The 15,676-nt window shown below is 42.7% G+C and overlaps 1 protein-coding gene and 1 long non-coding RNA gene across 3 annotated transcripts in view; one reads left to right on the forward strand and one right to left on the reverse strand.

Annotated features, from left to right (window-relative positions):
• The window catches only part of Garem1 (GRB2 associated regulator of MAPK1 subtype 1), a 176,820-nt gene that overhangs the window by 31,366 nt on the left and 129,778 nt on the right, over positions 1–15,676 (reverse strand). For both annotated transcript variants that reach the window (XM_031365066.1, XM_031365065.1), the window contains exon 3: positions 12,050–12,180. In XM_031365066.1, the coding sequence (XP_031220926.1) occupies positions 12,050–12,180 (131 nt within the window). The remainder of the gene's footprint in view (positions 1–12,049; positions 12,181–15,676) is intronic.
• Positions 1–15,676, forward strand: part of LOC116086894 — a 51,472-nt gene that overhangs the window by 7,389 nt on the left and 28,407 nt on the right. The window contains exons 2-3 of the long non-coding RNA XR_004117176.1: positions 8,237–8,380; positions 9,258–9,364. This is a non-coding gene — a long non-coding RNA (uncharacterized LOC116086894). The remainder of the gene's footprint in view (positions 1–8,236; positions 8,381–9,257; positions 9,365–15,676) is intronic.

Consider the following 15,676-nt stretch of genomic DNA (forward strand, 5'->3'; position numbering starts at 1 on the left):
GTCCCCTGCTTTATGATTCCAGCAATAGATTTCCAAATTTTAAAATGACTATAAGCTTGAGATAGTTTCTACATCCTGGTGGTACACCCATGATAATACTGCACAGTTCCCTTCGATAACGTTTGCCTTATGGTTTATAACTCAGTCCCAGGGGAGAATGGCCTACAGTTTTATTAGTCTGTCTCTATCAGGTCTGGATATAAGGCTTAATGTTTATCGCAACTGAACTTTTCCTTTGCCAATAAAAAGTGTCTGGCAGAAGTGGTGAATGAAGCTCATACTGCTTCCCAAGTAGAAAATGCCAGTGTGCATTTAAAAAGACTAGGCAGAGACATCTCTGTAAATAACCTGTCATCATTACAAGTCATCTCTATGTAATTTTAATCTCTGGAGTAAGCAATCTGTCCGTCAACATTAGTACCATAAAAGATAAACAGCTCTGGGGTTTCCATGGCGAAGCAGAGTTTTCCAGAGGAGTCATTTGTAAATACGTGATGCCAACACGCTTATTTTAATGGTGCTTCATGCAGGGGTTTAAAGTCCACTTTGGGTGACTCATAGAAGGATTATTATGTTCTAAAGATTTGTATCTAACTGTATTCACCTGCCCTAAGTGGATTGATTCCCAGCTTCTACGATGGAGTAGGGTAGGAATATTCATTTGAATAGTTAGAATACTTTCTGACTGTTCAAGGAGCTGCACACAACAGAGGCCCTGTGATCCCAGTACTAAGCTTCTGCTAATGAAGATGTGATTGTGCCATGACTGTGCCCATGTATATGTGTGTATGCCAACAGGTGCACATGTATGTGTGGTCATGCATTTCAGGACCTGAGGTCAGCTTCAGGTGTTGTTCCTTAGGAGGTCCCTATTTTTTTGTAGACAGGGGCTTTCATTGGTACCTGAGGCTTACCAGTAGACTGTAGGCCTGCTGGCCAACAAGCCCCAGGGGTCCTTGTGTGTCTGTCTCTCCATAGCTTGGAGTACAGCATGTGCTATTACATCTGGCCTTTTAAATGAGTGCTAGGGATCAAGTTCAGTTTCTTCATGCTTGCATAGCACACACGACATACTGAGTCCTCTCTCCAGCCTCAACTTTCTTTTTCTATAGGCTCTGTAGCTTTGGTGCTTTAGTCACCCTATTTTCTTGACTTTGGTCTCAGGAACTATCCACCATTAATTTGACTTTTAACACACACAGACACACACACACACACAGGGCTTTTAATTTCAACTAGCCTTTAGTTAAATTTACAACCACGTATGCAGATCAAAGATCAGCAAAGCACAGTTCATGGTGGAAATCCAGCCCACTGTCTCATTTTATGAGGACACTGTCACATCCATCATTTATGTCAGTCCGGGCTGCTTTCTCCTGACAAGCAGCATCAAGTATGTGCAGCTAAATGATTTGTCAACTCTACAATATGTGTCATGTTCTTTTTTCACAAAAGTGTTGCCAGTCCTGGAAGGGACCATGGTGTTTGGAATGTGATTGGTACAGTACTACTAGCTGATACAACCATGAACAATAAGCTGAGCGCGAGCCCTGTCTGAAACAGTGAGTGACTCTAGACAAAGCATTTAATTTTTTAGTGCCCTTTCATCTGTATTTCTTCTGTTGGATAAATGAAGACACATGAAGAACAGCTTTTTGCATGGGGAGGTACTCAATCAACAAAGGCAACAGTGTCGTTCCTTTTTTCAAGAGCACCTGACTTATCTATCACACGTACCATTTATATCCCTGTGTTTCCATACTGGGAAGGCTTCATCCACTACTGTTTTCAAGCCCAAACCACTATCTCTAAGCATTATCCTCTTCCCTGTATTGCATAGAGCTCAAGTTTTTATTGAACGTGTTAACTTGTAATAAAACAGTATTAGAAGAGAGCCAATCCATCAGCTCAGACATATATCAAAGGAAATGAGTTGACATGTCCTGATTCAGAACAGATGGCTCTCAGTTTGATCGACATGCTTCCTTCTCACTGTAATCTTGTTTGGAACACTCAGGGATTCTGAAGATGTGGTGCTCTTGATTTTGAGTCTCAGTGTCTGTTTCTCTTTCACTTGGGTAACAAACCATCTTCAGTTAGTATTCAGAGAATCAGTAATGCTCCTCAAACATGAAGAGATAAAAAACCCTTCTCTCCCCCAAGTCTGAACCCAGTACTTTGTGTATGCTAGGCAAGCATTCTACCTTGGAACCAAACCCCAAATTTGTAAGGCATATATTCCTTCCTATGCAATTAAGTTGTTGTTTCTACCTTTTTTCTGACCTACCTTTATAAACACACACTTTCTAGAGGGAGGAAATTATAGGTCAAGTGAAATGCCATCCATGAAATGCACCGAAAGAGGATGTCAGCCAGCTTCCGAGACCAGAGGCAGACAGGACGTGCACAGTTAATCAGAGTAAACTTTCCTTAGTAAATGTCACTACCTGGGTACACTTCAGCCCGCACTGTGTCTGCATGCTCAGTAAGTCAGTTTTCCTTCCACAAATAAAATGCAGAACGTATGTGAGTACTGCATTTCTGTGCCGCCAGATCTGATGTCACCATCAATGCTGGCAATTAGCCCTGCATAAGTTATGATTCCAACAGACAGACCAATCCTGTGGTTGCTGTCAGGGACAGATGAGGAATCTCACAGAGAAATGCTCTTCCTCTGGCCATTGAGTCTGACAGTCTTCTTAGGTTTCCACGCACGTGATTTATTTGTCTAATTTTTTTCCTTAAAAAAAAAAGTTCTCTCTCTCTCTCTCTCTCTCTCTCTCTCTTTTTTTTTAAACTGCAAAAGAAACAACGTGCTCTGTCTAAGTGCTTTGGTATGTGAGCCTGGTTAACATTTCCAGCTTCAATGTTTCCTGAGAGGAAGTAATTCAAAGTGTGTTATCTAAACAACTCTAATAGGTCTAATCCAGGAAACGATCAGGCTTTTACTGCTCATAATGCCACTCAGAATTAATACCCCAAGTCATTCTAAGCTATTGATGTAAAACTTTGGATGTGAGTACACCCAGGCACAGATACATATGCATTTTCCAGCCCCCTCCTCTCTGGGCAGTATGTAATGTGTCTCTAGTAATCAAACAATGTAACAGGAATACCCACTACAAGACAGTCAGTTTAACTTGAAGCTTCTACAAGATCTGTTAAAAAAAGGGGGGGGGGCTGGTGAGATAGCTCAGTGGGTAAGAGCACTGACTGCTCTTCTGAAGGTCATGAGTTCAAATCCCAGCAACCACATGGTGGCTCGCAACCACCTGTAATGAAATCTGACGCCCTCTTCTGGTGTGTCTGAAGACAGCTACAGTGTACGTATTTATAATAATAAATAAATCTTTAAAAAAAAGAAAAGATCTGTTAATAGTGACAATGGAGATGGGGTCCTTTGAAGTTAACCTTTTGCTTCAATAAAATTATTGTTGTAAAATAAAAAAAGAAACTCCCGTTCTCAAGAGCAACAATCAATCTCATAGATATGTGTATTTAACATATGTGCTAACTACACAATGTTTGATATCCTAAACTACAAATATAATTGTCCTCTGGAAAAATGGAAAAAAAACTAGAGCTTTAAGAGTTGAGATAAGTGTTGATCCTGTGTGTGTGTGTGTGTGTGTGTGTGTGTGTGTGTGTCTAAAACAAGCAATAGGCAGGGGATGGCAGGCACAATGGCACTGACTCAGTGATGACGGCATGGCTTGGCAGACAACCTGCCACCTGGTAGTTTCTCAGGAGTTTACAAAGCCTCAGCAAACTAAAAAAAGCACCGAGTGGTCTTCAGACACTAAGATAATCATACCCACATTGTACCCAGCTGATCATCCTCCACGAGTCTCCACGATATACAACATCTGACTCATTCTAAGGAAACCATGTGACTTTTAAAACTGGCAAGCAAAAACTGGCTGTGTTTAAGATTTACTAGCTATCTTAAAATTTCTTCTCTCTACCGGACAAAACTTTGCTTGCACGCATTGCATCGCCACCGATCCTCTCCACTATCTGTGTGTTGAAGAGGCTCTCAGTGACCACCAGGAAGGTGTGGCACTCTGTGGTCTTCTGTGCTAATCAGAACACGGTCCAATGTGGCTCCCGATTCCCAGCCCAGCAGATCAGACGTAGAAAGTATCACATACATATCAAGAGAGGATCAATAGATTTTAGAGGAGACCAAGGGAAGCTTACACTTCCCCAAGTACTCTCTTTAAATGGCAGAAAAGGCTAATACAGAGACTGAAAGGAAAGTACTCTGTTAAAATTCACAGCTACCCTGAATGCCGGCTGTCTACATTGCCTAGGCTCTGAGATTCTAGAGAAAAAGGCTGGAGCAAACCAGCTCTAGTCTATTTTGAAGAATCCTAGGAAGAATCCTCTCACTGACATTATTAGATACTTAAAACACAAGGAGATTAGGTCTCTGAATTATCAAGTCAGAAACCTGGAGTGTCATTTTAAATTAAGAACAGTGGCTAGCACTGAACTATATACTCCAAAAACAAAATGAAGTGACAACCAGGGTTTCCCTCAAACTCACTAGGTAGCCAAGGGTGACCTGAACTCGGCCTGCCTCACTGGGTACACTGGCTGTCTCTACCTAATTTGCCTGGGATTACAGGTGTGTCCTGCCATAGCTAGCCTATTTGCATTTTAAAAAAGAAAATGGATCAGTTGCACAGGCTATTGGGACAATGGAAAGTATGCTCAGATTACAATCTTGACCTACCTCAAGCACACAGATGGAATGTGGCAGAGCAGAAGGGAGGCTGGGCTGGGCTGGGCCCTGCAATCCATTCTAGACTTCACTGACTGTGTGATTCTCTGAAGGCTGCTAAGTCGTTTGCTTTTTAGGATTTTTGTTTTGTTTTGTTTTGTTTTATTTGCTAAAAAAAAACAAAACAAAACAAAACAAAAAAAAAAAAAAAAAAAAAAAAAAAAAAAAAAAAAAAAAAAAAACAGGACTAGGTCCTTTCTAGAGGCCCCTCTAGATCTAAAATCAACGGTCACAAAAACTCAAACTCTTGTCCTGTTGGATTGTTTATGACTAATATTGAGTTCTTGAGCACAGTTATCAGTATCAAGAAATGATGTTAATGCCTGTGAGTCTTACATGATTATTACCTACACCCCTGGACGGCTTATCACTCAGAACTAAGAGAAAAGGAAAGAATGCCACCTCTGACAACACAGACAATTCAGAACACTATGCTAAGTCAGATAAACTGGGTACAGAAGGAGAAATATTGCACGTTCCCATTCTACGTGGAAGATAAAATTGAACACAGTATCTGGGGCAGAATGGGTCATTCCCACGGAAGTCTGAGCATACTTTCCGTAATCCTAGTAGCTTGTGCAGTTGATCCACTTTCTGTTTTAGTGAGGGAATGGGGACTACCCAGAGTGGATCATTTTAGTGAGGGCAGGGGATGCCCAGCTGTTGATCAAACACACACCATTGCAGCTGGACAGGAGGAAGGACCACAAATGTGAGGTGCTGGACGCTACTCAGCTTGACCTGATCACCCTGATTCTATCACAGCAAACACTACAACCACATCTAGCACCACGTGTACTTGAATCATCATTATTTGTACCTTTATGAAAACCAGAGATCCTGAGACCCTTATCTTCTGTGGCTTGGCAATGACCTGTCCTGGCTAGTTTGTCATCCTGACATAGTAACCTATGTAGGGAGGGATTCTGAATTGAGAAACTGTCTCTATAAGATATGTCTGTAGGCAAGTCTGAGGCGCATTTTCTTGACTGATGATTGGTGTGGGAGGGCCCATCTTACCTTACTGTGGATAGCACCAACCCTGGGCTGGTGAACCTAGATGGTGTGAACAAGCCGTGGGGAGCAAGTCAGGAAGCAGCACTCCTTCATGGCTCTGTGTCAGCTCCTGCCTCTAGGTTTCTGCCTTGAGTCCTTGTATTGCTTCCCTTATAAACTATAGGGAGAAATAAATACTTCCCTTGCCCCTTGTAGACTATCTTATAGTAAGTACCCTAGTGTTCTGGCTCTTACAGTCTTTCTGCCTCCTTGTCCATGCTCCCCTGGGCCTTAGGTGTAGGAACTGTATTGTAGATGTACCAATTGGTGCCGGACACACCTTTGACTCCTTTATTCTCTGTGTTTTGACCAGTTGCACATCTGTGGTAGGCTCTGTCTGCTCAAAGGAAAAAAAAAAAGCTTCTTTAATGAGGGATGAAGAGTTATATTTATCTGTGGATATAAGGATAAGTATAAAGAATACAGTTAAAAACTATACTGATTTTGGAGAAATGTAGTGTAGATTTCTCCTTGAAGGTCTATGACCTCTCTAGCCAAGGGTACTTGGCTAAGTTTATAGAATCAAGCATTCATTCCCTCCATCCCACTGAGTGGGTCTTTAGTTCATTTAGACAACTGTTAGTCACCACCAAGACATACATGCCACTATTACACTATTGTGGATAGCTTGCCATGTTAGTCACTGTATGTATGATTCATAGGCTTTGCAGCTTATAGGACTATTGATTATTTATCTGCTTGGCAGCTGTCATAGCTCAAGCTGGTTTTGGTTATGGTATTTTATCATAGCAGTAGAAACCCTACCTAAGACACTTTTGATATAGCAAGTCCCAAACCCAATAATCAGAATGTCCTTCTATGAGGTCTAGGCAAGTACAAGAGGAGACTGTCCACAGCTGACCTAATTTCACTTTCCTTTCTTCAGACAATGCGAACTTGCTATTTTTCATCTGGGGAATGTCTGGTGAGAGAGTTGAAAGCCGAACCTGACTGAACCTGACTGACTGGAGAATGCAGTATGACAGCGTCCAGTCTAGAGCAGCAGTGCCGCCCCCCGCCCCCCCAACCTGAAGGCATTCACTTCCCAGCTTTTGGGGCAGCAGTGAAGACAGGAGAGCTCAGATCCAATGCTAAATCAAAGCCGCCCCCACCCTCAGTTGCTGTAACAAGGACAGGACGTGAATTAAAACCTAATTGGTTAGTCATTATTTTGATGGCAAGAATGCATGCGTGGGAAAATTTCTCATCAGCACTGGGCTGAGTTTGAAAGGCTGAAGACATTTCAAATAATTCACTAGCTATTAGCGTAATGTCCCCTAAAGATATTGGAATAAAGGGGTAATTTTGACTCAGTGACAAAAATCTAGCTTCTCTATGTGGAGTGCTTAATGAAGACAATGGGTACGAGGTATTAAAGTGGAAGGGCAATAGTGGGAGGGGGATCCATTTAAAGTGAGGAACAACTTAGCATGATTGAAAGTTCTGCATCAGGCCCTGGCACACTTCCTTGAGGATTCTGGGAGCTGTAGTCTCTCCTGCTCTGCTGCCAGGGTGAAAGAAGGCACAGCCAACATGGAGACAGACAAGGTGTGCTCCATACAACAATATGGAAACAGGTGGCCTTCCCACAGCCCATGGCTCAGTAACTCCCACACCAGACACTTAAACAGGATTGGACCACAGCTTCACTTAACTCTCGCAGCATGTACTAGGGTGGCAGTCTCACTCCTGCAGTGCGGGGAAAGATACTGGGAGCTCGGGTGGGGTGGGGTGAGGACGCACTGTGTCTGTAGTTACACTTACTCTCCGGGGATGAGGCTGAACTCAGCTCTAAGTCCACAGCCTCATAGGTCTTCTGATCATGGTAGCTTTATTTAAAGAGAGACAGATAGTATGAACAGAGTTGTGTGGCTATTTAAAAAAAAAATAAAGATTTATTTTTACCTTTTAGGTATGTGTGTGTGCCTGTGTGCATGAAGGCCAGTGCCCCAAACTACAGGTGCTAGGAACTTCCTCCACCCCATAATCATGACAAAGTTACACATAGACATAGCCAGTGTGCCCAGAACAAAATCATCTACCACTGAGAATGGCTGCTGCAGGCTAACGTACCTAGACCCAGACTTCCAAATATTGTCCAAAGGTGAGGCACCACACATGTGCGCCCCAACTCCAGTCTTTCTCCAAGCTCAAGATCTGTATGGCTTGGAATTAGGATAAACATTTATTTATTGTCCTCCTTTCCTACTGGGCTGTCTCCATGAAGATGGGCCCCTGAATACTCATTGAGGACACTCCTGAACAGACGGTAGGAGTGTCACTTAAATACTATATAAGAATTCATTTTGTGCAGTTCACCAATGCTGGGGCCATCAGGGCAGTAATCTTTAATGTATCAATGTTTTAAGGACATGTTTTCTTTATTAATTTTAGGCTAGAAGAAATCTTGGTGAGTGTGGTAGCTCCCACACTGAGGCAGCTGAGGTAGGAGGATTCCTGTGAGTGCACAACCAGCCTGGGCTGCATCCTAAGACCCTGCATAAAGTGTAAAATGAAACGAAGACACTTCATTTTGAAGTAAGTGTAGATGGCCTTGACACTCTCCGCTGTACTTAATTTAATTAAGTTTGCTGTTATTTTGGTTTATTATTCTTGCAGTGATGAGGAGTAAACTTAGGGCCTAACACATGCTAGGTAAGAACTCTACTACTGAGCTTTATTGCCAACCCTGAGTTGCTATGATGTTAGTACGTTGGTATTACTTCAAATTATTACAATTCATTTCAATTTTGGACTCAATATGCATCTTTATGCATACATGTAAATATGCATGTCTTTTAACAATTACGAAGCCAGTTAGTCATGAATTTATAACTACAAAATTTCAATAATGTATCCCATTGACCTATTTTATGGTATTTCTTTTCTATTTTCACATGTGTGTATGCAAGCATGCATACACACATACACACGTGCATGTGGGGGCCTGAGTCTGATATCAAGAATCATCCATGACCATTCTTCTACCTGTTCACTAAGCCAGGAACTCTCAGTCAAACCCAGGTCTCACCAACATGGCTAGTCTCATTAATCAGCTTGCCGAGGATCAACTGTCTCTGCCTTCTGAGGTTGGAATCACAAGTGAGCTGCCATGCCCACCTGGTATTTACGGAGGTTCTAGGAATCTGAACTCTGGCAAGTGCTTTGGCCATTGAGGACCTATGCCATTTTTGAATTGGAAAATAAAATTTTATATGTAGGTGAAATTTTTCTCTGTAGGTTTAAATTTATAAAAAACACATCCCTCCACCTCAAAATCTGTCTCTTGGAAAACAGTTCTGTCTAAGAGTAGATAGTCTTTCTCCAGGGGATATAAGAACCAAACATGGCTTTTTTTTTTTTTTTAAAAACCTCTCTAGTCTGCAGAGAACACCAATATTATGTTTCTTTTCAGTTAAAGACCATGGTTCCCAGCACTGAACTTCAGTCAACACTCCAGCAACGGTGTCTGTCCCCAGTTCAATCACTTGGAGTGGATTCGCTAAGCACACAGAGTTCTGGGTATGTCATTATACAAATTTCCCAAGCTCTCTCTATCAATGTTTCTTTGAAGGAAAGTGAATATTTTAGTGATTGATGCAAACTGGAGGTGATAGCTCTTAAACCTCTGTAAAGAATAAGTAACTGTTATAAAATATTGATATTTACAAGCATGGAACGCAATCCAAACCCACTAATCTCTGGATGTTCTAAGCTCACGTTTCATACACTAACCTGTGGCCTCAGACTTGTAAGCAGCAACTTTGTCACACATTCTTATTCTTATTCTTATTCTTATTCTTATTCTTATTATTACTATTATTGTTGTTGTTGTTGTTGCTTTGTATGTTTATGCATGCTCATGTGAGTGTGTTCTGTGTGTGTGTGGTGAGTGTGTATGTATGTGTGTGAATGTGTAGTGTGTGTGTGTGAGAATGTGTGGTATGTGTGTGTGTGTGTATGTGAGTATGTGTGTGTGTGTGTGTATGTGTGTGTATGTGTGTACGAGGTCAAAGCTGATTATCTTCCTCTACAATTCCCAACCTTGTATTTTTGAGCCAAGATCTCTCACTGGACCTGGAAATCACCCATTGGCTGGGGTGGCTGGGCAGCAAGGCCTGAGATCCTCCTGCTGGCCTCTCAGCTCTAGCATGACTGGCATGGCTAGTCCTGTCCAGCTTTTACATTGCTGCTGGAGATCAAGCTCAGGTCCTTACGCTTACACAGGAAGCATATTTCTGGCGAAGCCAACTCCCCAGTCTGTATTTAATGATTTACTACAAACATGTAAAAGGCTTCTAGAGAGACATCTTTGAAACTATTGTATTAAAGGCGTGTATGGTCCACACCTTTAAATCCCAGGCAGGTGGATCTCTGTGAGTTTGAGGCCAGCCTGAACTACATAGTGAGTTCCAGGCGAACTGGGGCTATATAGTAAGATCCTGTCTCAAAATATTTTACATGAACAACATGTGGCCAAAACCGGAATGTTAACCTCAAGAGTCATAAGACATTTTTACGCCTGATTTGCCACCACTTAGGAGATAAAATACTTTTAGAAAAGAATCCAAAAGTATTAGCTTGATTTTTACTTTTTTCATTTAGCTAGCATTAACCAAAAGTTTTAAGGGGAAAGTTGAGACTTGTCCAAACACTCAGGAAGTCCAGTTCAGCTTCCTGGAGCAGTCCAGTGACAGCAGTCAACTTGTGAGCTTGGAGCCCCAATTTTAATCTCCAAACCTCTCAAAACTTCAAAAACAAAATCAAGCAACAACCACCCCCTAGATTTAATATTCTATGAATTAATGAATCTTAGTAAGTTTAAAAACAGAACGTGGAAATGAAGGCTGGCTGTCTTGATGCCTTATACACTGGGGTACTGGAGGAATTAAAAAAAAATCCAAACTTTTATATATAGGTAAAACATATTCAGGAGAAGATTTTATACAGTACAGAATCTCGCTAACTCTAATAACAGAAAGCAGACCACAGTGGATGCCTTTCAGAAGTGGGGGACAAATGCCTTGCCCTAGCCATCGTCATGGCACTTGTTCTGTTGGGAGTTACCTGGTCTGTGCTTCCTGAGGGGTCTGGGGAGAGACACTGACACTGTATTGAGCCAACCATTCATGTAGCCTGCAGTTCAGAGAGAACGTATTTCTAAGAAACGGGTCTGCTGACTCCTGACTTTTGGCCTGTTCATAGAATCTGACTTAGTTGTACTTCCTGTGTAAAAGATGATAAACAGGAAATCCTTTCAACGTGGACGCTTCGTAAGTGTGATGTGACTGGGTATTGATAACAAAATGGAACAGGCATGTGAAGAGTCCAACTGGATCCCTTAGAGAGTCTGGCCAAGGGGAGTGGGCTCATATGTGGAAGTACATCGACTCCAAACACCAGATTTCTCTGCACACCTGAAATAGTTCACAGAGGATGAATGTGTGCTGATCTCAGTGTGGGTGCCAGAAGCAAGCTCTCCTCCCTCTTTGATGTATTTTAAAAACAAAATGTGGATATTTGGTTCACTGTAGGTCTTCTGCTTCTGTATCACAGCCTATCAGATGCCTTGGTGAAATAGCCGTTATCGACTAGAGGAGGAAGTTCAAGTTAAAAACGTCTTTTATTTGCTTAGGAATTGTGATGTTTACAATTGACCATGAACATGACAGGATAAAAATCAGCTAGGGGACAAGATTCTGGCCTTGTCTGTGAGGGAGTTTCTAGGCTGGATTAACTGAAGCTAACCCATGTTCTGGGATCCCAGACTGAATAAAAAAGAAGAAAGCGTGCTAAACAGCAGAGCGTGGCTCTTGCAGCCTCCTAAGTGTGATGTAATGAGGCCAGCTGCCTTGAGCTCCTGCTGCTGTGAGCTCCCCACTCTGATGGGGCTGAACCCCTGAACTGTGAGAGAAATTAACCCCTCTTTCCTTAAATTGTTTTTTTGTTAGTATTTGTGTGAGCCATGAGAAAAAGAGATAACACAGGAATCTTTCTTCTGAAATTAACAGTTTCAAGTTCTAATAAACATCGTGGTAATAAGTAATGTGTGTTGCTAGGAGTCAGGTCGGCTCTACCACTGATAGTGTTTCAGATCTAACTAAGAGGATGGACGGAATGTTCCTAGGAGGCACGCATGTGCACACCTAGTGGGTTATACACTGGAATGTCCCAGTGAGGGGTAAACAGTTGATTCTTCAGAGCTACCTTCACGTTGAATGTAATTTCCTCCATGACGTACACACGTTCAGGAAATGCTTTGGCCACTTCTTCCACACTGTTGAAATATTGCACCGGCTCCTTTATATCTCGGTCTTGTTCCAGCAGCTTGAATTGTCCTAAAACACACAGTAAGCAGAGAGATGTGAGATGCTTAGGCTGGACAGCTGGCACCACGGTGACAACACCGCCTTCTCTACGCCAGCTCTTCTCTGTTCATCAGCATGTTAAAAAGGATGACCACCTGAAGGTTTCATTCAGCTAGAATCTAAAGAAACTTTGAATCTCAGTGTGAAAATGGAAACAAACTGCATTTTATCTTTTTTTTTTTTTTTTGCTCAGATTCAGAGTTTATTTTCAGGGCCTGCGTGTCATTAGACCTCCAAGGGAAAACATAGCCTGCTAGGAGCAGTTGCTTATTTTGTTTTCAGCAGTACATTTTCTTGTCATTTAATTATAACAACACACCCATTACTTTCTAAAACTAAGGCCCTGTGCCATGGCAGAACTAATTTTTTGAAGTTAGTATTTAAACTAGACTAGAAACAGGGCTGGGTGAAGCCCAGAGTCATCAGAAGGAGGGGCCACTGCAGCCGAGGCAGCCCACCTTCCACTGCAGCCGGGGCAGCCCACCTTCCACTGCAGCCAGGGCAGCCCACCTTCCACTGCAGCCAGGGCAGCCCACCTTCCACTGCAGCCAGGGCAGCCCACCTTCCACTGCAGCCAGGGCAGCCCACCTTCCACTGCAGCCAGGGCAGCCCACCTTCCACTGCAGCCAGGGCAGCCCACCTTCTACTGCAGCCAGGGCAGCCCACCTTCCATTGCAGCCGGGGCAGCCCACCTTCCACTGCAGCCGGGGCAGCCCACCTTCCACTGCAGCCAGGGCAGCTTCACGAGCTGGACCTGACTCTCTTCCTGACTCAAGTTTTCCAGCCAGAGGTGGAGAAAAGCTGTCAGTTAGAACAAGGTTGAAAGAGGAAGCAATGGAGGTTAAAGAGAAGATTTTCAGGTGCCCACAGAGAACTCTGATGTGATGTGACTGCTGAGCAACATTAAGTCACCCCTGGACGAACCTGGCTAAGAATTAAAACCGAACCCAGAGAGCGCACAGGAGCTGGTGCCAAGTATGCAGAGATTTAGAATTAGACTCTGCATGGTTATGAAGTCACCAGTGAATATGGGGAGTGAGGCAAGAGGAAGGAGTCAGGGTATATGCAAAGGAGTGAACCTACGCCTGTTCTTAGACCTTTTGGTTAGGAAAGACACCAAAGATCTTGGGGTGGAAGGCAGAGAGACACTGGAGATGTAGTGACATCCATGTTTCTGATGGGGATGAAGTTGTGACTCTGGAGGGAATTAGTTCAAAAGCCACAAAGGAGAATGACCCACTTAAAAGCATCACTTGGATGCTCTAGACAAGCTCAAGGTTACTTTTCAGGAGCCAGCCCAGCCAAGGAATAGATTGATACAACCTAAATATCTTTCACACTGAGATAGGACAGTCTCTGTTAGGAGATGAGTGAGGCCAAAGCACTTGCCTGTGGGGGTTAAAATGTGTATTTACTTGACTGTGATGACAGAACATCTGACAGAGACTTCAGATATCTGCCAATATTCCCAACTACCTGGAGTGGTGATTTATATTTTGTAAAGTATTATATGAATAAGAAGTTACAGAATTGGAAGCCAAGTATGAATCAAGCTATCAGGAAACAGTTTGATGAAAATCTGCAAATGTCCTCTGCTCAGATCTATCATTAGAGTTGATTAGAATCTGTGATCAGTGTTTTAGGAAACTTTTGTTAAGGTGAGGTGGGCCCTGTATATAGCTCACATACTCATTAAGTGGCTAGCAGCTGCCTAAGATGAGTTATGTACACTTTTCTAGTAGCCACACTAATAAAAGGTAAAAAAGAAAGGTGAAATCAGTTTTAGCAGCAGATTTGTCTGTAGTCCTAGACTGAAAAAAACAAAACCATTACAAGGTTGTTTCATGTTCATTGTGTGTGTGTGTGTGTGTGTGTGTGTGTGTGTGTGTGTGTGTGTATGTGTACTTGGATGAAGGCCAGAAGACAACCCTTGGTGTGCTCTGGTACCATCCACCTTGTTTGAGACAGGATCTACTACTGCAACCTGGGGTTCACCAACAAGGTATGGCTGCCTGGTCAGCAAGCTTCCATCCCTGCTTCTCAGCACTGGGGTTACAAGCATGCACCACATAATCCACTGTCTCTATGTGTGTTCTGGGGATTGCAGTCAGGTCCTCCAAGCACTTCAGTAACTAAGTCATCTCCCTAGCTGTTGCATTAAATCTCTGAAATCCAATGCATGTTTTATATCTTGACACAGTAGACTATTTGGCTCATGAAATAAGGAGGTTTACATCATTTATTCTCTCTCTCTCTTCCCTTCCTTCCTTATTTTCTTTCTTCCATCCTTTCTTCCTTCTTTTCCTTCCTTCTTTCCCCCCTACCCCACCCATTTGCCATGATACCTGATATTGTTTTGTTTTTGTTTTTGTTTTTTAAATAAGGGCTGTGTATATGCTTTTCTCAGAATTGAGCCCAGGGCCTCCTGTATGCGAGGCCAGTGCTCTATAGTGCAACACTATACTCAGTCCTTTTTGAAATTCCTTATGGCTTTGGGAACTTAATACAGACGAGAGAGAAACAAATACAGCAACAGGTAAGTACAGGATAGCTCTTATCACTGGAACACACTACACATCAGAAAAGATTATTTTCATCTTAGAATGCTTTTCAGATCATTCTGTAAGATTTTGGTTTTCATGTTTGTCTGTGTATATCTTAATTCCTCTCCTGTGTTAGGATATGCTACTATTATTTATAGTTCTTATATTCTCCAAATGACTTCAAAATCTAAATTACTAAAACCATACATATGCCTCCCTTTCTTCTTTGGTGTTATTTTTTGAGGCAGAGTCTTGCTGTGTAGGCCAGGCTGGCCCTGTGATCATTTTGTCTCGGTCACCTGAGTGTACGGATCAAATGTCTTCTTCATGGGCTGAGTCACAGTATGTATGTAACTTCCTATTGCAAGGGTTGGCACACTTTTCTGTAAATATTTTAGGTTTCACTAGCTAAGTGGCTTCTGGTGACGGAATGTAAAAGCAGCCACAGAAAATGTACAATGAACTAGAGCTGCTGGGATCCCATCTGCCCATGCTTACAAACGCAGGCGGCAGGTCAGAGGTAGCCCTTGGAACTGTCTGCTGACGTCTGTCCTGCTGGACTGTGTAGAAAGTACAGACCAGGACAGTTGCAAAATAAGACATCAGAAGTGAAAATGACCAGCTCTCTTAGTCTACATGACTGAGCAGCCACACGAACGTCTCCCGGGAGACCCTGAAACCACATCCTACACAGCCAGCATCTCAGAATGGCAGTTTTCCCTTTAAATGGCTATCTAAAAATCAACATCCGTGAGTTGCAGAAGTGGGCTGGTATTGGGATGATGATGTACGTAGCCAGCCACAGGAACACCCAGCTTCTGCCAGTGCTTTACAAGAGCAGGGTCCTGTGGCTTTACTCGGCTTCTACTTTTTTATGAATGGTATGATGGTCTCTGACTAGTTAACCTGACACACTTTGAGGA

This window comes from Mastomys coucha, unplaced genomic scaffold, assembly GCF_008632895.1.
Source record: "Mastomys coucha isolate ucsf_1 unplaced genomic scaffold, UCSF_Mcou_1 pScaffold13, whole genome shotgun sequence".
NCBI classification, from domain to species: Eukaryota; Metazoa; Chordata; class Mammalia; order Rodentia; family Muridae; genus Mastomys; species Mastomys coucha.